Source organism: Hesperophylax consimilis, chromosome 4 (genome assembly GCF_061612785.1).
Source record: "Hesperophylax consimilis isolate HC1 chromosome 4, BYU_Hcon_1.0, whole genome shotgun sequence".
Classification (NCBI taxonomy): Eukaryota; Metazoa; Arthropoda; class Insecta; order Trichoptera; family Limnephilidae; genus Hesperophylax; species Hesperophylax consimilis.
This window is the reverse complement of record NC_142839.1, coordinates 5,837,928-5,860,849: the sequence shown is the minus strand read 5'-3', so window position 1 is coordinate 5,860,849 and position 22,922 is coordinate 5,837,928. Positions and strand designations below refer to the sequence as shown.

At 36.8% G+C, this 22,922-nt stretch overlaps 1 protein-coding gene across 6 annotated transcripts in view; it reads right to left on the bottom strand.

Moving 5' to 3' along the window:
- LOC149424099 (uncharacterized) overlaps positions 1–22,922 on the bottom strand; it is a 357,901-nt gene that overhangs the window by 91,949 nt on the left and 243,030 nt on the right. For 2 of the 6 annotated variants that reach the window (XM_089651267.1, XM_089651269.1), the window contains exon 1: positions 20,408–21,044. The exons of 2 other annotated variants lie outside the window; for them this stretch is intronic. In XM_089651267.1, coding sequence (XP_089507393.1) covers positions 20,408–20,562 — 155 coding nt within the window. In that variant the 5' untranslated portion in view covers positions 20,563–21,044. Of the gene's footprint in view, positions 1–20,407; positions 21,045–22,922 lie in introns of those variants that run through there. 2 more of the 6 variants (XM_089651273.1, XM_089651268.1) reach the window with 1 other exon arrangement.

Sequence of the window (22,922 nt, the reverse complement as noted above, 5' to 3'; positions counted from 1 at the left end):
TCCTTGTTTCATACAACGTTTTACAGTGACATACTCGTCTGTTATTCCGACTACTCCGACAGTCTTCCTGTGACTTCTACTTAATTCTTGTTCCATCCACTTGCGCATTGCATTATTCTGCAAACACCATCCGCTATAAATGTTCAAGTCGACTAATAGTCCCTTTTTAAAAAATGTTCATTACGCTTACATCGACCTTGCATTCTTTTCAGATCTTCTCATTTGTATTTCTGTCTTACTCATTCCAACTGCATTCAGTCCACTTTCGTCCTTCCTTTGCCAGTATTATACCTCTCCATCATTTCAGATCTATTTCAGTTGATCATCTTCAACCGCACAGGTGAGATTTAATATTTATTATACTGGAACTCTTGATGGTGCCTACGTTATTGCCTTATTAATTATGTTAATTGGCAAGCGGCAATTCGAAAGACAATATAAAAAAGCACAGGTAAGTAAGACAGAAGATATTTTCGGGCCACAAGAGTGTTTTCAAAGACCTGGTAACTGACCTCGGCGACCGAGACCCCGAAAAGTGATTGCACTGGGGCATAGGAGATATCAAATCCACGGGAGTAAGCCAGGCGATGGCCTACTCTTTTATCACTCAAGCGACAACTGAAATTGATTTCTTATTGTAAAACTAAAGAATTTTATTAAAATTACCATTCACTTAAAAATAAAATTCACGATCAATTTATATTCTAGACGAAACTGAAATTTATAATATATTTTGTATTTAATACAATCATGTTCATTACGACAGCTGTAAAATAATTTTTTAACGTTACATCAAAATCAAACAAACAAAAAATCACCAAAACAGCGCTTGTCGAAATATCGAGATAAACCCGCAACCTCCTGACACGTTTTTATGAGATTACTAGCAGTACTACGCCACGAGTTGCTGTGGCTCAGTCTTTCTGTGCAGATAGATAAAAAAAATAGCGCGGGTCGATTTTACGTTCAACGGACGGCGCGATTTTTGTTTTTTCTTTAAAAAAAACGTGTTTTTACCTGTCACATGTGACATCTATATAATCTAGGTAGGTATATAAAAACACACATATTCGAATGCAATGTTGTGTCAAAGTTTCAAAGCAATCGGGTAAGAACTTTCGGAGATTTAAGATTTTGAACAAACGAACATTTACATTTTATTTATTTATTTATTTTTAATATCAACGGTATAAAATATACCATATACAGTAAATTATAAACAGTGACATCAGAAAATATACAATTAACATAAACTATAGATGGATATAAAAAGTTAGAGATACAAGTACACGCAAAAGTTATAGGTAGATTAGGTTAGATTAGTATTGATTGAAATATATGATAGTATAGATACATGATATAATATATTACAATAGCTAAAATGTATGCATTTATATTCAGGATTTGGTTGAAATTAGTTAAGTGCCAATCAAGCTGTTGATTCACCTTATTGACTATTTTTATTGACCCAAGTTTCCTCAGTTGCCCCAGGCAGTTCATTTTATATACATATTTATTTGACTTTTTACGTAAGTATGAGTAGACTTACATTTTATTGGCCATGATTTAAAAGATATGATATTAAGGCTTTTTTTTACCTAGCTTCTGTGCAGTTAAACAGATCCGCTACATCTGTGTACCTATTACTAATTTCATGTAATCTAGGTACAAGCGAGTGTTTGAAATGATAGAATATATTTTATATAGATAGATTCAATAATAGCAGTTTTCTAAGGGATATATGCTGACAGCGCGTATCCTAAACCAGAGTTGTGTTGCACCGATATCCCCATAACCCCTAGCCCCAGGTGAGGGACCGCTGCCGGAGGGTCTGGCCGTATTTTTTGCCTCAATCGGAGCACGTAAGCGCAACCGCCCCGTCTCGAGCCGCTAACTATCAACCTACCAGCCGACTACCTCGGGTCCTAGCCATGCGGCCATGCGACCATCCGTCCATCCGCCGCTCTCCTTCCCGCGCTGCCACGTCATCTGCGCGGGAATGTGCAGCTTGGAGTAAATGGCTAAAATCGCGCTATTATTGGCCCGCCCGCCGCAGCGAGACAGGTGCCACCGCCATATACCCGCACTCACTCCTCCCTGCCGATCTAACTCGCTGCTTATGGCTATCGGCGCAAGGAAGCCATATTTTCACTACTGTTCCGATACGTAGAACGAGGCGGAACTAAAAACGAGATATGAATACATCGAAAAAGGTATGAGAATTCAAAATACGAACAGGAATCAAAATGAGAATTTAAAACCCGCAAAATGTATGAGAATTCAAAATTCGAATGGGAAATAAAATGAGAAATTAAAATTCGAAAAATTTATGAGAATTCATAATTCGAAAAAGGTTCCAGAAATTCGATTAGGTATGAGAATTCAAATATCGGAGTAGAATAAGAGAAATCAAATTTAGAATGGGAATGAGAATTCATATTTCGTCGCAATGGGTTATTCAAATTGCGGAATATCTCCCGGAGGCGATATCAATAAGAAGTTTAACGACAGTTTCTTTTACGAGCGGAGTATGACGGAGAGAATCGCTGAATGATAGTCGTTAACCTTAATTTGATGTGCACCTGTAGCATTTACCTGCAAACTGCACTATACAAGTATACACTGCACTCTTGTACACTTCTGCACTTCTGTTGCACCGTGAGGGAGGAGAACGTTATTGACTGATTGCGCTTGGCACTTGCCACATTCCACAACATGACGGTAAAAATATAGTTTTTATTTATTTTTTGGAATAACTTAGTGAGTAAAACCTAAAATTGTAATATTTAATTATTGAAGACAATATTAGGCGAATAAATAAATTGCAGGGCAAGGGTCCTCCTGGGTTCGAGTCCTAGATGTGACCGCATCTTTTTCTGATTTTTCTGTTTCCGATTTTCGTTTAGGAATCGCTAATATTGTCTTCAATAATTAAATATATTTTTTAACTGAAGAATGTTAAGATTTAAGCACAGTTTCATCTAAATAAAGATCTAAAATAGCAGATAAGAAGAAAGGCATAACTTAATGTATTGGTTTTCTCTTCAGTAAATTGATTAGGTGTAAGTAATTGTAAAATCCTAAAACCATTGTAAAGGATTATACTCGTATATTGAATGTGTAATAGAGGGAATTAAATTTGAATACAGTTATTATTGTTTCAAAAATATTGCATCGTCAAATTGATCTATTGTTACTTGTACATAAAAAATGTTGACCTTATTATCAAATAACAACAACAGCTTAATTAATTTGAAATCACTTTTCAAATTGATGTGCTCACATATAAATATCTTATTCGTCATTTCAATGCTTGTAAAATGTACGTTTGATTAATAATGATACAAATTAACGCAATACTGATTTTTTAACCAGATGTCAATTCTGTGATCAGAGGACTTAAATCAAATTTTGATCGTTTAAATTAAAGTTGCTACATCCTTCAAATATGAGAACATGACAACTGTATCAAGAAGCACAAATCTGTACAAAAAAATGTTATGAACAACATTCGGAAAAAAACAGAATATAAAATAAAACGCTTCTTTTGAATGGTGTTATTATTTTTGAGCATTATTTCTTGAACAGACCCCTGGGCGTTTGCCCAGTCTGCCTAGGCGCCTGCAATGACACTGCTCTCCCTAATCACACAATTATAAAAATTGTTTATTGGCGACAATTAATCGCTCTTTCGGTATTGTAATAAAAACAGATACCTTATAAACTGATGTATAAATGAAAGTTCCAGTCTAGAGGCTTGATAATTCTATGGATTGGGAATTATAGAATGGCAGACAATGTATATGCCGCCTACATAATACATTATATTACGAACAATAATGTAATGTACATACTAATACGCAGTGTATCACGATCTCTGGGCGATATTACACGTCGAATCCGCTTTAGTTCAGTGTTAGTCTACGTGTTTATAATAATGATAATTATTATTGTGGACATCAATGTCGTGTAAATGATAATTCGCAGTCGTTAACAACACATCGCCGAGCGAGAGACTAATAAATCTTCCCGCCTTTAGTGGTGAATTAATGTTCCTCTCGGTCTTAATCTGATAGATCCAAAAGTTCATGTGTTGCTCTCGGTCTAAATCTGATAGATCCCAAAGTTCGTGTGTTGCTCTCGGTCTAAATCTGATAGATCCAAAAGTTCGCTCTCAAAGAGACGAGCTCTAAACTGTCACGACAGAGACACCGTATAAATCAACTTTAAACGCTGCCGAAACTTTGCCGCTATAGATGTGTCGTGTTTGCGATAGCATACGAAACACGCCATAAGTGAAAATTCGAAAGGCATCCAAAACTATATTTGTCAAAGGTTCTTCGTCACATTCCTGGGGAAAATAACAAATAAAGGTTCTGGATTTTTTTTAATGATTTATCTACATCTATGTTACAGGGCGTTAAGGTAGGTACTTGACGAACTTACCAGTAATTCCTGACATTATTTGGAGTAAAAAATGTTAATGAAATTTTAGTCTCCGATAACATTTTTTATGTTTTTTTTTCAACCAAAAACATAAAAGATTCAGTAGATATTGGATACAGAATTTGAACAAGTCATCAAATTTCAAAGTTCTGTTATTTTATCATTATTATTGGCCATTTGTCTCCCAAAACTCAAATATTAAAAGAACTTGAATAGAACCTTTACAGAACTTGAAAATCAACTTTTATTTGATGAATTGTTCAAATTCTGTGAATAACCCGTCGTTAGAGTCGGGTTAAGCGGTTGGGCAGTTATTGCATGTATTATATTTAAAAAGTGTTTGTGGAGGAGGCATGGCTTCGTTTATTATTCAAATCTACATCTATTTCCAGATTGATGAAATATTGACGTTGACACACTTGACGTTCAAAATAAGGAAATTACTGTCTGCACCTGTTTACGAAAAACTCACATGTTAAATTACATAATGTACTTGTGTATATAAAAAAAAATTATGTACGCAATGATCTGCAGCGAATGTTTAAATTAAAAAAAAGGAAAATAAACTTTGGAAAGACTACCTATTCGTGACCTACGACCTGGCGAACTCCTATTATATGCATGTAATGGTCTTTGCCGTTTTCACCCCACAAGTACTCGTACATGCAATCAATTCCGTTCGTAATCCGCTATACTGCAGTCATATCACTGTTATCAGCATGGGCAAGCTAAAGTTGTAAACATATTTCACGATAGTGTCAAACAAACGTAGTAGGTATTGAATATAAATTCTAACATACCTATTAGGGTATCTTTTCTATTTTCGCCTCCATTCGCATGTCTAACTTTCAAATAAAAAAATAATTAATCCTTAAACTATTTGAGCCATGATTGCATTTGAATGTACAGAGAGAAAAAATAGTATGACTAATTTATTAAAATCCTGTTAAAAACGTGATGGCAAGTCATTTACTAATAAAATATTAGTCCATTCAAAATATATCGGAACGTGTGTACATGCAGCTGCGCTTTTCCTGATAAATATAATGACGAAATGCGACAATATTAGATTATTTATGATCACGTGTTTCGACAACCTCATATTCGTGTTTTACTGATAGTTTGTTAGGAAATCTGTCAATTCATTCCTTAAAAAAGGCCTGCAGACCCGTTTTTAACAGGAATAATAATAATTATACCATTTTTTTTAAATTAGCAATATTTTATATCAGTAACTTTTCTTCATGTAACAGGAAGAATACAAAAGCCGAAAACAAACCTCAGTTTGATCCCGTAACACATGCATGGCGTGAAGAAGTTAGTGTGAATGTACATTTGAACGTTCAAATAACGCGATTACAGAACGAGGCATTGAAATGAATGCAAGAGTGGTAATAACAATAATAATAATACCCGCTGCAGTATTATAACCACAATTCTTACTAAGCATAGTTAGTTTCCCGGCGGCGAGCTGCGAGCTGAGAGCGGTGAGCGCACGCCCGCGCCGCCGGCCGCAGAATGCAGCCATGAATTTTGAATTACAAAAACGAGCATTAATTGCGCGAAAAAGAACAAGAAAAAGGGCGGTAGAAGCGACGTCTAGAAATAAAAATTGCACGTACGTTTTAGCCGACTATTATCCGAGCGAGTCAACAAAGCTTTTGACATTTCTCGGCCATTCACCCCGCGTCCTCTCAAGGTCGTACCGACTGAATTTAATTCATATCAAAATGCACACTCCTATCTTACGTTTACGCAATGGAAAACAGATTCCAAGCTAAGATAATATTACAATTTGGTGCGTAATAAAGGAGGCATAGCTAGTGATGGGCGTTATCCAAATCTTTCAATCGAATGTTTCGAGTTAATGACACAAATGTTTGTACGACGTATGCTAAAACCTAGAAAATAATTGCAAAATTACAAAAAAAAAATACTTTTAAAAACGAATATCGTATTTGTGTCCCACCCAGGCGTCGTGTGTTCTATTCCTCGGCTGGCACAAGAAACATTTTCGTGGTAAGCGTTCAAAGATGGTCTGAAAGGGAGATATTAAAATACAAATAATTAAGCGAAACTGGTAAAAATATATGAAAAAGCACGACACGTTTGAAATAGAGCGAAAATCTCTTGACAAATGCTTTAGTTGCATCTAAAGATACACTGTGAATCTTTTAACGCCTATAACACATTACATAACAGTACAAAACGTGTTTTGTACTGTAAAGGTGGAAACACATTATTAAAACCCGACGCGACCCGACGAAACGCGATGCGTGTTGAGTCGAATCAAATGTATTGTTTTCTTATGACCAGAATCACACCATGAACATCCGACATGGCGTCGCGTCGGATGTTAATAGTGTGATTCTGGTCATAAGAAAACAATACATTTGATTCGACTCAACACGCATCGCGTTTCATCGGGTCGCGTCGGGTTTTAATAATGTGTTTCCACCTTTATGCTGTATTTCATATAATTAAACTTTCAGCATAACATATGTATAGATATTATCTTCAAAAATAACATATATCTATAACTTAAAAACTTAAGGAGTTAACGAGAAACTTGCTATAAATCGGTAGGAATTGGGAATGCGGAGACTTAATGCGGTGGTAGTAGGAAATTTTCAAATATTATCGGGTTATTCGTAATCCGGGAATGGAGGTGTTTCTTTAAAAAAAAATGGGTATCTCGATTTTGGGCATCACTGATGGTGAGGAGGTTCGTGTTTCAGATCAAAACAGCGCTGGCAAACGAGATGATATTTCAAAAAAACGCTTATCTAGACACGATAAGATATATTTTTTTTGCTTGCATTCCACTTAAGTACCGATGCAGCAGAGAGATAATAAATAAAAATGCACACCAAAGATGTTATTTTCATACAATTTAAGTCTGGATTTCTTGTATTGTATTGGTCGCACGGCCAGTCAAACGTTATAGTTTAAAGTCCTTGCATCACCCAGTCATGGTAAGAAAATCAATATTTTCTTTGCCGTATTTGGCAAGCGTGAGTCAGAGCCAGAGTCAGACTTCAGATTACAGACCTCAGACTTCATAGCGAGTAATCATGACGAAGGGTGACGGCAGATTTTTTGCGAAGCTGCAGCTCGTTACGAGCATTTCCCTGGAAAATAGGTTGACAAGGACATCAATTGTTATAGTAAAATTCAAGCTGACACGGATTTCCATAACAAAATGTTCGACCGTGGTATTTTTGTACCAAACAGAAAAAAGTAAAGACTGGCTGAAAAATAGCTATTTAAAAATAAAATCGGTGTTAAAATATTTATCTCAATTATTTTCAGCTTCTTAAAGCGCCTTTGAAGTGAAATTTCACGCGGAGATAAATGACTAATATTGAATATTGCTAATTTATTAAGAATCTCATAAAATTATCCGTAATCCGGTTAAAAACGGGATTGGAGCCCCTTAACGAATCAAAGGATAAGTTTCCTAATAAACTTTTCGTAAAATACGAATGCATATTATCACGAAATCTGAACACGTGTTCATAAAAATTTCGTTTTGTACATTATCAAGGCGCAGGTCCATGAACACGTCATCCAATAAATTAATAAAAGTTTATCAGGAAACGGCCTGCAATCCTGTTTTTAACTGGATTACCAATTTTTTTTTTAATTAGCAATACCCATTCTCCGTGCACAGGAGTATACATAGGGTTTAGCGAAGTAAGTACTATTATTATATTACTATGTATATTTCTTTGGTATAAAAATACCAAGTAGTAATGCCGAAAATCATAATGCACGCCATGCGGTGGTCGTGAGGCCGATAAAGGGGAATCTGATTAAAGTAGTTTTTCTAAGAATGCCTCAATAATTAGCCAAATTTTGGCATGCTAGATTATTTGTAAACTTTCGACATGAATGTCAGGCGAGTATACTATATTATAAGACCCGCAGAAATGCTCCCATAAAATAATACTTCTAGTTTATCATCCTGAGTAGCAAATAGTCCGAATCGCTGACACTAAAGTAAATTCGACGATTTTCTTTCCTACCCGCTGGCGGCACAAAAGCTAGCCAAGAACCAGAACCAGGGACAACTCACTTTGAACCATTGAAATAATACATACAAAACATCAAAGCCAAAGTTCATAAAATCCCATCAATAGAAATGCTCACTATTCGCACGAAAACTGGCCACTACTCCGGTATATCATCTCACATTTAAACTGGCCACTACTCCGGTCTATCTATACTGGCCACTACTCCGGTATATCATCTCACATTTAAACTGGCCACCACTCCGGTATATCATTTCACATTTAAACTGGCCACTACTCCGGTATATCATCTCACATTTAAATTGGCCACTACTCCGGTATATCATCTCACATTTAAACTGGCCACTACTCCGGTATATCATCTCACATTTAAACTGGCCACCACTCCGGTATATCATTTCACATTTAAACTGGCCACTACTCCGGTATATCATCTCACATTTAAACTGGCCACTACTCCGGTATATCATTTCACATTTAAACTGGCCACTACTCCGGTCTATCTATACTGGCCACTACTCCGGTATATCATCTCACATTTAAACTGGCCACTACTCCGGTATATCATTTCACATTTAAACTGGCCACTACTCCGGTCTATCTATACTGGCCACTACTCCGGTCTATCTATACTGGCCACTACTCCGGTATATCATCTCACATTTAAACTGGCCACTACTCCGGTATATCATCTCACATTTAAACTGGCCACTACTCCGGTATATCATTTCACATTTAAACTGGCCACTACTCCGGTCTATCTATACTGGCCACTACTCCGGTATATCATCTCACATTTAAACTGGCCACTACTCCGGTATATCATTTCACATTTAAACTGGCCACTACTCCGGTCTATCTATACTGGCCACTACTCCGGTATATCATCTCACATTTAAACTGGCCACTACTCCGGTATATCATTTCACATTTAAACTGGCCACTACTCCGGTCTATCTATACTGGCCACTACTCCGGTATATCATCTCACATTTAAACTGGCCACTACTCCGGTATATCATCTCACATTTAAACTGGCCACTACTCCGGTATATCATCTCACATTTAAACTGGCCACTACTCCGGTATATCATTTCACATTTAAACTGGCCACTACTCCAGTATATCATCTCACATTTAAACTGGCCACTACTCTGGTATATCATCTCGCATTTAAAAACACGTAAAATTAAGTACCATACTTATTTTTTTTAAGTAATGGCTAATAACCATCTCGCTGTTTCCTAACATGGGTAGGCAGAGGACGGGCCGCCAAACAACTCGGTCTTGGCAAACACTCTTTGCCACATTCATACATACTCTTCTCTTCTGTTTTTCCGACTTTTGACATGGCCCGACTTAAGTATTTGGTTCATTTGATCGTGCCATGCATAGACATATGAATATTAGTAGACCTGCCCTAAGTGATTAAAAGCGTATTATCCCCACTCCCCATACCGGTTCCATTGGAGCCGGCTGTGCTCGCGTATGGCCTCAAGTGAAATTTGAAAACGTGACGTCATCATTCTCGTGCGAACTATGGTCGAGGCATCATCGGTTTATTTTACGAAATAACACGGCAAAATGTTGACTTGTACTATGAAAACTTGTAAAAATAGATGTGAAAAAGAGAATAAACCCAATTGTCGTATTACATTCCATATATAAGCATTATTTTACTTTATTTTAAGCATATTCACATCGTATAATATGAATCAGTTGTTACTATCACATCGAGAAACGTCTGGACGCTAAACACAAAGCTGGTTGGTTGCTGGGAAGTAAATTATGAACATTTATAAAAGTGTCTTAACTAAATACTTAAACGAAATATTCGACTCTGAAAATAGATCCGAATTTTTTCCGAATTTGGACTTCGCAAATTTGTTCATAACGTGGCGAGTAATTTGCGCTCCCATGTAAAAATGTCTATTCATTCAAAAGCAGATTTTACTTTTAAGAAGTAAATGGTGATATTATAATGCGAGATGCCTATTTACTGTCAGATTGATTTATTGACGAATCACAGTCAGCTTCACTCCCTTCGTTCTTCAACAGTTGATTTTACCCCTCGCCATTATCTTCTCGTCTATTAATTCCTATGTCTGTGGTGCCATGTCTTCCTCGGGCGTGCCCGACTTCTTCCACCATTAACATTCCCGTCATATATTCTCCTTACACTCCTTTCTTCATTCATTCGCTATACGTGCCTAAACCATCTAATCATACCTTTCTTAATTTTACTCATTAAGCTTACACAGCCTTGCATTCTTTGCGAATCTTCACATTTCTTACACGATTTTACGTTGTTTTACTACATACACGCCTCAGGGATCTCATTTCGTCCTTCCTCTACCAGTTCCATGCCTTACTGCCATACATCAAGTTAGGTACCAGCACCCCATATTATTTATTATTACTTTAGTCATGGAACGAAACTATAGATAAAAATATAGATATTCGTGAAAATACACATTACATGAAACAGATGTGATACAAAAAATAAATTAGTGATGCAACTAGTTTGAATTAGGGTAGGTTTACAAGTACAAATTAACGTAATTAATTTTTTCCTCGTAATGTTAGTAATCCTCTCACATGATGGCATTACATTAACCTGCGACAGTTTACACGCTGTTGAGAGAACCTGATTTATTTAGCTTTCCGACAACTGCCTGAGTCCTGGAAATGTATCCACATTATTCAGTCACTTAAGTACTTGGAAGAAGATAATAGGATATTTTCTGTTCGATTTCTGTTAGGGTTCACCTTACAACTTTTATTTCATCGCTCTGTTCTGACAAGACACGACAGTAGCAACTTTCAGCAATGTTGAAATAAGTGAAACGTTCAACTTTATTTCAGGGTCCTAAACTTGGTGGACTTGCAGAGGTGTCGATTTAGGGGGAGGCGCGGCTAGCTGGGCGTCTCGCTTTCTCCGAGAAGACCGGCGCGGGAGGAAGCGGCGCGGAACGACCGCGAAGTGACGACGAGCGACAGCACGAAACGTTGCAAAACATGGTGTAACGAAACGGAGATTCGTACCGGCGTCAGACGTCAGAACGCGCGGACAGAGAGGCAGGCAGTAGACACGAATTACGCGAAAAACTCAATTATTGGCGATTGCTACACCAATTAAATCATTCATTAAATAAATCACTTTTTTGATTCACAATATAATTCAATTACAAGGGAGGGCCGGAAATAATAACCGATAAACTAAGTTTAAAATATTATTTACATACTGCAGAAGATAGATTTAACCCTTGCTATTATGTTCGCTTTTGGGAACAACTGTTATGGTATCAAAGAAATCGTTGTATCTCCTTTACTGTAATGGTGAGAAATGCGATCTAAACGGTGTTAGAAAGAACAAAACACAACGCTTTACATTTAAACCACAAAATAATTAAAATGTGCACCTTTATGAAACCAAAGGTTCCACCACAATTTGATAAAAAATACTAGAAAAAAAGTGAGGTGAAAATGACTTTTGTAAAACATTTCTAATAAAATGGGTGTGTAGAAAAAACGCGTCATTTTTTTTATTTTCGCATTATAAAATTTAATATTTCATGTGTAATTCCTATACTGATATATTGACGGCCGGCATAGTCCAGTGGTAACGCATTGGACTGCCATTCCGAAGGTCGCGGGTTCGAATCCGGCGTGCGCAAATAAATTTTATTTGATTAATTTGTGTTATTTCACAATTAATTAATTAAAATAATATATAGTATATTTGCGGCACGTTCCAGAGTGGAAGATACTACCAGTATCGCCCTGGTGTAAGACCACCATTCAGAATTAAAACGTTGCTCCAAATGGCTTTAGCCGTGTTTAGTGACTAGATCTGAATAGCCAGGTACTTCCCCACCTTCCTCTTTCCCTTCCCCACTTACCTTCAGCCTCACAACATCCCCCAATTGGGGATGCCATAGTCTCACTGGCTCCAGACGGGAGCAGTTGGGACTCTTGTGAGGTATTCACTATAAAAAATAAAAAAAAACTAAAATTTGAAAGAGAATTTTCGTCATCTTTCAAAAACAGTTTTCGGGTACATTTAGAAATATTCCATTTATTTGGATTATATTGCAAAGCAGAAATACTCCGACCTTCTGACAGAATATACCTGAAGCCTGAGGAGTTACTTTAAAGTGTCTGCTCAGAAAATTCTCATTTCTAAGCATAAACTGCCTCCTGTTTTATATTATGTTTTAGTTTTAATATTCGTGTTTTGTCCTATCCTGCTGTTATTGTTATTCTAAGTTTTGTCATTACTTTGTATAAACATAATATTAGATCTGTATTTGGGTAAGGCGCACTGTAGGAATAATTTTAAGAACCACTAATACTGAATTACCATTTTTTTAGTTAAGCGCACTTGAAGTGAAATGACACTAAACTGCGCTATATAAATGCCATGTTATTATTATTATTATTAGTATTACTGAGAATGAGAATTGGCCACTGCTCTATTGCAGTTCTATGTTTATTGCAGATAGATAGTTCATTCTGCCAGTGCGGTGCGGTGTGGAGAAGGAGACTCTTGACCAAGACTTCTTCAATTGTAAAAATCATTATTATTAATTTGCTTATTTAAATCACCCACCAGTCTTCCCTAGTATTCCGTATTTGCAATCTCTCAACAATTCTCCCGTTTTTTTACAGTGAGATGTCCTGTCCTCTTATAGACTATCCTAAAAATTATAACCATATATCTTAAATTTAACAGCACAAAAGCACTATTTTTAGGGTGAATTGCCTGATAAAAAAATAGCTTTAATTTTTGTGAAATGTCAAAAAGAGGGGTAAAAAGCAAACCATAAAAAACAACTTTCCACAAATTAAGCCATCCGACAGTTACGGCACCAGATAATAATTTAAACAATTATTTTGAAATATTGCATATATAGTATGAACTGAACGCATAATAATTTATAACGAAGTCGACATTATGTTGGTGATTTTAAATGGCTATCTTGATAAAAAAATAATCTAAAGATTCCTGTAAAAACATTCCAGAGATTATTTGATTTCGCATGATACATTTGCAAGTAGATTTCTGCGCCACATATTCTAAATTAACGTTTTTTTAACATTTGAGATTTTAGTAATACTTTCATTAGAAATAATTAAAATAAACCCCACGGAAAAACCGATTTCCTAAGCCTGCTAAAGCAATGTCGACCGTAGGTCCGTCCATTACGCCTAATATTGTTTTGACACGACTTCATCACTTATGTCGTTTAGATTCCCACTTTATTTTAGAGATTTGACAGGGCCAATTCGACCGCAGATCTGTCCAATACACAATGCATATTTTTGTGCACGGCTGCTTCACTTACGTCGTTACGATTCTGGCTTTGTTGTAAGGTATTGGATTCTATTAAATAATATCTACATTAAATACGCTGATACCAGATGGACCGTTAAATATTACGTAATAAAGTTTGAAAATTTAATTCGAAAATCTGAGACTTAATTTCTGACTTGATTTGAACGGTACCGATCCGTATTTAATTAAATTGGGGTATAATTCAGAAATTTTCAACAAAATTGAAATGAAGAAAAAATGTTTTTGTAACCAAATTGCTCTGACTCAAATTCGGTCTCAAGAGAAACAGTAAAGTTAAATATCAAAGTTAACAAATGACTGGGAAGGTACGAAGGAAGAGACTACGATCGCGAGGGTTTTTAAGTAATAAACGAAACGAAATACAAAAATCTCTAAATATGAGAATAAATAATACCCTTCCATCATAAATTGGGGAACTAGAAAGTGATGATATTATTATGTAAATTAAATAAACAATGGAATGATTAAATTAATAATTTATTCGTCATTATGACAAATGCTTGTTCACTAATAAACGGATCCGATGGCCACTTTCTCCGTCTGAAGACCACGAAAACGTACCTATTTACATAATACGGCATAATGTTGTGTTAGCGCCTCGCCATTGTGACTTGTTTGTAACTTGGTTGGTTGCTGCAAATTATTCATGATTATTTCAGCGTGTTTTTATCTCGCGCGGGGTAATGTCCCAATGTCCCAAAGGCGTTTGATAATTTGGAGATAAACAACAGATAATGCTGCTGCATACACTATCTTATAAAACAGGGTGATTATTTCAGCAAACGTATAAAGGCCATAGAGTAAGTACGATAATCACATAATCGAAAACATTAGAATCAGTTCCTTTGATATAGTAATTCTATATCAAAGTAAATCTGCAGACTACTGAGCCATCTATATACTACGAATAACCTGACAAATATTTAAAAATTGATGGGGTAGCTATGCTCATCCCATTTTTCCAAAAAGTGCATTATAATAAAATAATAATATTACGACGAAACAAACGCACCGCTTCAATAATTTGAAGAGATTTTGTTCGATTTTATAATGAATATTGGCTGTATATCGGGAAATTTAGTGGAGTTTTTATTTGCCTATTTATGAAAAACGTTATACTATCAAGAGAGTGGTGAAATATCCCCTCAGAAAATTTGTATGGTTTTTTTTTAAACCATGGCAATTTTTTTTTAAATTTCAGTTCACGAAAACACACAATTATATTATAAACCTGAAAAATCAAAGCAAGTACCTACACGGAGAAAACTTATGGATATAAAATATTGCTAATTTATTAAAAATCTGGTGAAATAATTCGTATTATTGTTAAAAACGGGACTGCAGGCCTTTAAAGAATGGATTGACAGGTTTCCTAACAAACTGTTGGTAAAACGGAAGTTTTATGGGGATGATCATAAAATTCCGATATTTTCGCATTTCTTCTTTTTATTTATTAGGATAAGCACAACTGCGTGAACACATGTTCGGATATATTATGAATGTACTGATAGTTTCCCAGGAAATGGCGTTCTATCACGTTTTTAACAGGATTATAATAAATCAGCCATACTCATTTTTCTCCGTATACTGAAGCATGCTCTTATATATGAACGCGTTTCAGACGTTTCTGTGGCAAACATATTATATAAAGGAAATAATTTTACCAAGGTGTTTGTGTTTCTAAACTAATTTTAAGGTGCTCATGGCCAAAAAATGTTGATTGATTTTAGGAGTGATCCGCCAAGTTTCAGAGAGCCTTTGCAGCGTCCTGGATAAAAAAGCAGAAGGAACCGCACAACGCCTGACTATCCCAAAAATATGTACGACTGTTTCTGAATAAAAAGTACAACGGTGTCCTTTTAACTGGAAACATGAATTTACGAAAAATCATAAATGCCTGTTGGTTTCCATACGTTCTTCTATCATAGATTAATTGCGGTTAAGTTGATACATGAGTAACACTTTATAAACACAAGCTGATGTCATATGATCGATAATTTGTATCGCATGATAGATCTGAGAAATAGAACGCCAAACTAACACGTACAGCATGTAAAATACTAAAAATATCAAGATAGAAGAATTCACGCAAATTTAATCGTTGGGGGAAAATTACAAATAGCAACAAGAAAACGAAATTGATCGAAACGAAGTTGCAGCGGGAGAGATTTTATAAATAATGGTAAATACAGAGTAATTATAATTGGGTATATCAGTGTACACAAGTGCAGCAAGAAATGGATGCATGATTTCTGCACATGCTATGTGTGCTATGAGTGCTACGGGTCTCACAGAAACATGAGAGTGAAACGTCGATACGAGAAGAAAGTTGATTGTGCAAGTGTTGCACAGAGAAATGGAAGATGAAGAGTGTAGAAAGCGATGAAACTCCCAACGGCTTCAGAGCACATCATCTACCAATAGGACAACCAGTATCCAGTATCGACCTGCTAAGCTGCAGAATGCAATCAACAAGCCCAGTTTTCTAGTTCGACAAGTAACACCGAAGAAAAATCAATCAATTTCAGTCAATCAGGTACAAAATATAAAATCGGTTTGCCTCACAATAAGGAATACCAGTCAATTTACAAAAAAAAATTAAATTACATACATTTAAAAAAAAATGTCTTTTTCATAGTTCAGTACCCTCATTCCCAATTTCTGCCGATTTAGTCGAGTTTCTCTTTAACTCTTTAAATTCTAAAAAAATATTACATTTTTTAAGATAATTTGTTACGCCGAAACGTTAATTATTTGAAATTCAATCGATAGAAAAAAATCGTAAAGCTCCGAAAATTATTAAAAACACGTTCTGTTGTGTTATTTAACATTTTATATGCATTAAAAGATCCAGATTATCTATAAATGCAACTAAAGCATTTGTCGAGAGATTTTTACTCTATTTCAAACGAGTCGTATTTTAATTATGATTTAAGATTTTTACGGCCAAAAGTATTTTTGTTATTTGTTTTTGGGGTATTATGCCGTGTTTCGCTAACTCCTTCTTTAGCCAACGTTTCGGACAGCATTGCACTGTCCATCATCAGGGCAGATGTGTCATCTCTGCCCTGATGATGGACACTGCAATGCTGTCCGAAACGTTGGCTAAAGAAGGAGTTAGCGCAACACGGCATAATACCCCAAAAACAAATAACAAAAAGAGTCGTATTTTATTTAATATTTTTACCATTTTCGCTTAATTCTTACAGTATTTTAATATAAGCGCGCTCCCTCTAACATTCGTATTTACGTGCTTTTCAAACCATCTTTGAACGCTTACTACGGGGCCATATTTTCAAATTTTAAATTAATCAAAGCCAGTCAAAACGATCGAAATCTGGCGGGTTACGCGTGACGCAATAAGTACCTGGTTGTCGGTTAATAGTAAGCTCAATCCCACTTGGATCGGTGTGAAATTAACCAATCCAGATTTAAAATTAAGCAACATTTCCAAAAAACACGGAATGTCTTTGAAATAATTTGTGTACCGCAGTGGTGACCCGTGTACGAGTCTACGCTAAGCAACTTGGCACATAATTGTCCTATTTTCTGACTGGAGTGAATAAGTCTTGGTAACAAGCTCGAAACGAAAGCTATTAAGCTTTGAAATATCCATTTAACTGTCAAGCAAAAGAAGACGCCATATTGGATAACCAATTATTATATATTTTAGGACAGACTTGTGACGCGGAACCTACGTCATAATAATAAATGAAACAATTATTCCATATTGTTAAATAACACCAATCATATTTTGATTCAATCATGTATATTTGGAATAAAAAAATAATAATTGCGTTTTCTTTCATCTTTACCAAATAATTTAAATCCCACATCTTTTCAAATAAAGCCTTACATAAAAAAAAGGAATTAAATGAACCAGAGTTAATTAAAATTATTACTGTTGTTACCAAAGATTTTCAATTAATTTAAAGAATAATTTACGTCATTTTCACGTTTATTTTTATGATGGAGCTACTCAACCCCGCTTGAATGCTATAAATACATTTGCAAAGGAAATTATAATTTTCAGAAAAGCTTTTTGTTCGTTACATTATTCGTTGTGTTATGAATCAAAACAAAAATACCTTACCGAGGAAAAAGGAAAAGCAAAAATACTGACGCAACCAAAAGATTGAATTATTTTCGTCGGCAATTTAAATTTCGTGAGCATTAGTTGATTTTTTGATTGATGGTTAATCGTGCCACTCCGCAGAACGCCAATACGAATGATATCATAATTTTCCACAAATGGTCATGTTTGTATACAAACTATTTTAATTGTTTATAATAGTATTCACGAATTTATGATGATGTAATACAACGATTAGTCGTAGAAGAACGAGTAGCCTCGTTTTATCATGGGAAGATGATTTCGTGTAATAGCGGTGCCTAATCATTTATTCTGGTCGGTAAGAACTGCTCAAAATAATGTATCTTGATATCCGATCTATTGCAATATCTTATTTTTGTATTTAAAAAAAATATATTTACAGGGTGTCCGGGGGTAAGGTGGGGTAAAGTTCGGGCGGTGATTCTACATGATTTTATAAGTAAAAAAAGATAAATAACGTTTTTTTCAATGTTTTAAGGTAGTTTTTTATGTTTAAAAGTTGAATTGTTTGTATGGGAAAATAAACAATGCGAAGTTAATGTACTTTACCCCCCGGACACCTGTATATAAAGGTGGCGGTGGCGTGGCGGCTACAGGATGGGCTATTCCCGCGACCAATCAGATTTCGAAAAAATCTGCGTAAAGGAAACCCTAGTATCCTATTTATACTTAGTAGTTTCCAAACAAAACCAAAACCAAAGAGATAGAATCCTTGTATTATAATTAAAACCTACATTTATCGTACAAATAATACATTATTTTATAATTAATATTTGTATATCTACAATAGATATACACATTTTTTAAACGTTAACCATTTAATATAAATACCCTTTTCTCGCCATAAAGTCTTGTGTTTGGTGAAAGTTCTGAGCATATAAGCAATAATAGCCAATAAGAGAAAAATAAGATTTTTTTCAATAATAACCGCTATTATAGTAATTTTGGGTAATTTTTCAAATTAAGCGTAAATTCGCGAATATTTTTTTAGATTTAAAGGTAGGTCAGTAAAATAGGTTATACCTATACAGAGGTATGTGCATATATCTAACGGATCTAGCTATCATATCTAGGATATCCTCGTACGTCTGATGTTTTCCCATTTCTAATTTCTAATTCCCACTTAATTTCTTATTTGGACTTATTCTTTACTCCGTGGATTCATTTTTAAATAGACCACAAAAAACAAAAAAAACTTTACATTATTCATCAATTCAAACAGTACCATTTGATATCATAATTGAGATTTGTTATAAATTCGGCATATCCAATAGCGTTTCAACTATTTCAGTTTATTCATTTGCGATAGTGATCGAATCAACTCCAAATTGAATTCCGAGCGATTCTTGCAACCTTGAAATGGCTGGGCCATTGCACACTGACGAAAAATTAAAAAAAATCGATAAGCTTCAGCATTCGCTTGGCACAACTTAACATGCTACTTTTAGAGGGAGCCGAGATACGTTCGGCCAAAGCGAAAAATAAATATTATTGTTTTCAAACGAATCGCTGCTCGCTGTAATAAAAAATAGCGATTGAATTGTTTCATAGGACGCTGAACCTGGTTTCTAGGTTTCTTATTGTGATTCAGTAGGTAAGAGGAAAATTCTGAAAAAGGTTTCTGGGTAGTCATCAACAGATCATTGACGTCGCCCGACCAGAACCTTCCAAGTCCGAGGACGTGAGGAAAGACCCGAATGTTCCCCCTGGACCAGTGCATGGTAGAAGCGAGATGAATAGGTTAATCCACGTTTGCCGGTCGAGTCGAGAGCTCTCAGCTCCTTCCTTCGCGTGCTCGACGCGACCTTGGCTATGTTGTATATCAAAAGTGGCAACGCCGCTCTGTTTATGTATTGTGACGTAGTTGCAAAAAATAAGCATTTTTTTACATTTCAAAACTGGTATAACAACGCCTCGCGCCGCGATGGGCCGCACTGGTGTTTTCATTCTGTACCTTTAGAAAAGGCCCGGACATAAATATCTCATCGTGCCTCTATCAGCGGCTGGGAACGTCCCACTCTCACAAAGATGGAGATGAAACACCCGATAACCTATATTCGTGGAACCCGCAGGTAAAACAAACTGTGGACATGGATTGACCACTTTCAAATTTATTGCCCAATTTGCGGACGAACTAAATAAAGCACCTTTACGAATATTCCTAGACACGTATATCACGAAGGATTGTTAATTAAATGTATCGCGTGAATCTGAGACGTAATTTTGCAACATTGTGCATTATTCTATTCAACTTCTAGTGACATTAAAATAATAGAATCAGACGCGCGCTGATCAAGTTGTGTGCACATATACTTCTGTTCAGTGATGACAGCGAGAGAAACCTTTGCATGTATGCGGCGCGGTAATTATAGAGTTTCGCAATTGTATGACGGATCTGATCCCCACTTTCTAAAGGTATTTGTTTGGCGGGAATGAGTGACAGTAAGTAGTGACCTGGAGTCGTCTTCCTGATGCTGGGAGAAGGGCGAGAAGTACCCCGGCAGGTAGGGGTCGCCGCCCACCTCGGCCGAACAGAGTAGCGCCTGCAGGGCGGGCGCTCCCGGCGGCGGGGGCGGGGGCGCTGCCTCGCCCTGGAGCACGGGCAGCATGGGGCAGCCGCCCGCTCCGGGGCGACCCACGCGCGTGCTCAACACGGTGACGGTGACTCCCGCTGCTGCACGACCACCAACACGACCCACTCAAGTCACCACAACACTAACAACAGGTCTAGGTCTGTACCACGTGAAACTGGCAGAACCTGTGCGACAGTTGGGGCACTACACTCTCGCGAATAGACACAACACCGGTCATGGCTGTGGGACCTCACTCGGCACCGGCACCGGTACCATGAGCCGCCAACCGATCACTCTATCCGATATCGTGAGCGACACTGCACTATTCAACAATAAACAAAACAACACTACACTGCGACAGCACTGTTACTTTAATATGAATCCACGTCGATTATTATCTTTCCACAGATGGTGTTTGTATTTGGATCGCGGAATTGGAACTGTAACACTGAGACGTTTATTTTTGTCGGAGCGAAACGCGGACACGACCACGACGCGAAAAGATTCGGCGCACAATGAGCGACGGCCGGCGGCAGCGGGCGGAGAGCGGGGCCCCCGTCCGCCGCGCAGCCCGCTCCCCGCTCCGGCAGCCCCCGCCCGTGGCCCCGCGCGCAGTCTTGACACACTTGCCTTATCTATTCAGCGCTCGCAGTGACGTGTGCGCCGAGCGCTTCCCGCTACACGCACACCACACGCCGCACACGCCGCACACACTGCACACACCATTCGCCACATCTGCATTCTGCATCCAGCCAAGTCTAGACCAGCCAGCAACCTACCATAGCAACCTAGCTGCAGCGAGCAAGCCGCATGCCTTTTACCTATTGCCTATTGCCTGGTGCAGCGGCGATGCATCAACGCGGAATAATTATATTTGCCTCGGCCAAGATAAATATCACAGGCGCCTAAACACTGGCACAAGGGGATACTTTATTCCAAGAAATACCAGTGTTCTATTTTACATACTACATTTAATGTTTTGTTATGGCAGTTTATACCCGTACATATATTATATTAAAGACAAATTATAAACTACACCAATTGTCTGATTTCCTGGAAACTGGTGTCCTGGAGAACCAAATAATACTGTAGGTACTGTGATGTATTATACGACCAAAGGCATATGTCACATAATATGTTAACTCCTTGTGCCTTATAAATTTAAAAAAAATAATACATACAAGAAGTTACATGTAGGTAATATTTGCAAAAAATTAACACAAAAAAATCAGGCAGTGGCAAAAATCGCGTCAATAAAGAGATTCTTCAAAAATCAATAGGAATTCCCTTTTGCAACTCTCCTCACTGACCACAACACTACACCCACCAATACATTTCCCCACCAAGAGAACCATTGGTTGGTTCTACAGACAGGAAGTTTAATGTTTTATGATGACACTGTCTAAGATAATCAGTTATCAGAAACATAGAGACTCACACGCTCCACAATAAGTGAGCTCTCTATATAGCCTCACAGCTGTCTAAATAAGTGGTTGGTGACATACCGTTCTCTTCTGAGGTGCAAGGAATGAAGTCCGATCATACCCAGAAGAAAGTTCGACAGGTAGAGCCAAGATAGTAATCGCACTCCATAATGTAGTCAAATTTTAACTTTTCTGAACCCTATCCAACATGAGGGAGCACCCACCTCATGAGAATTCCGGATGGCCGAGTCACTCTCAGCCTACTACGGACCAAGAAGAACTATAAAATGCTCAAAGCACGGATATCCCGAAAAACTCTGACGATTTGGAGAACAAACCCTAACATTTTTAAAGCCAACTGGCATACTCCTTCGATATTAAAACGAAATATCAGCTTAGTTTCATACACAATTCCAAGATCCTTAAATAGTTCAAACTTGTTTTAGATTATGACCGAGAATAGTGTACCTGTAGCAGGAGAGACTATATGATCTTGTAAAAGTTATATAGGACTACACACACACCTTTCAATAAATTGAAATGTGGCTGTTTTCGTTGACTCCATTCAGAAATGTTCAATTCAGCAATGAAGCCGCAGGCAATCCTATATAATTACAGATTGTCGGCGAAAATGAGAAAATCGGATGACTTCAGCACTCTATTCAGTCATTAATGAAAAAAGAAAAGAGGCCCTAGGATTGACGTACATACATATTATATTATGCAAAGCTAGAAAATAAATAACAACTGAGTGGCTAAAATTACCACAAAAATGCTCAATAAACGATATTTTGTATTACAGTTTGAATATATAATTTAATAAAAATGTCGCGGGCCGTGAATTAATTTTGACTTGGGGGATAGAACCAAACTAAAAATAATAATAAAAAAACTGATCCAGGTTTTTCTCGTTAATAAAATAATGACAATACAGCAACTAGTAAATTTTTATTTGTAAATCAGTAGTTCGTA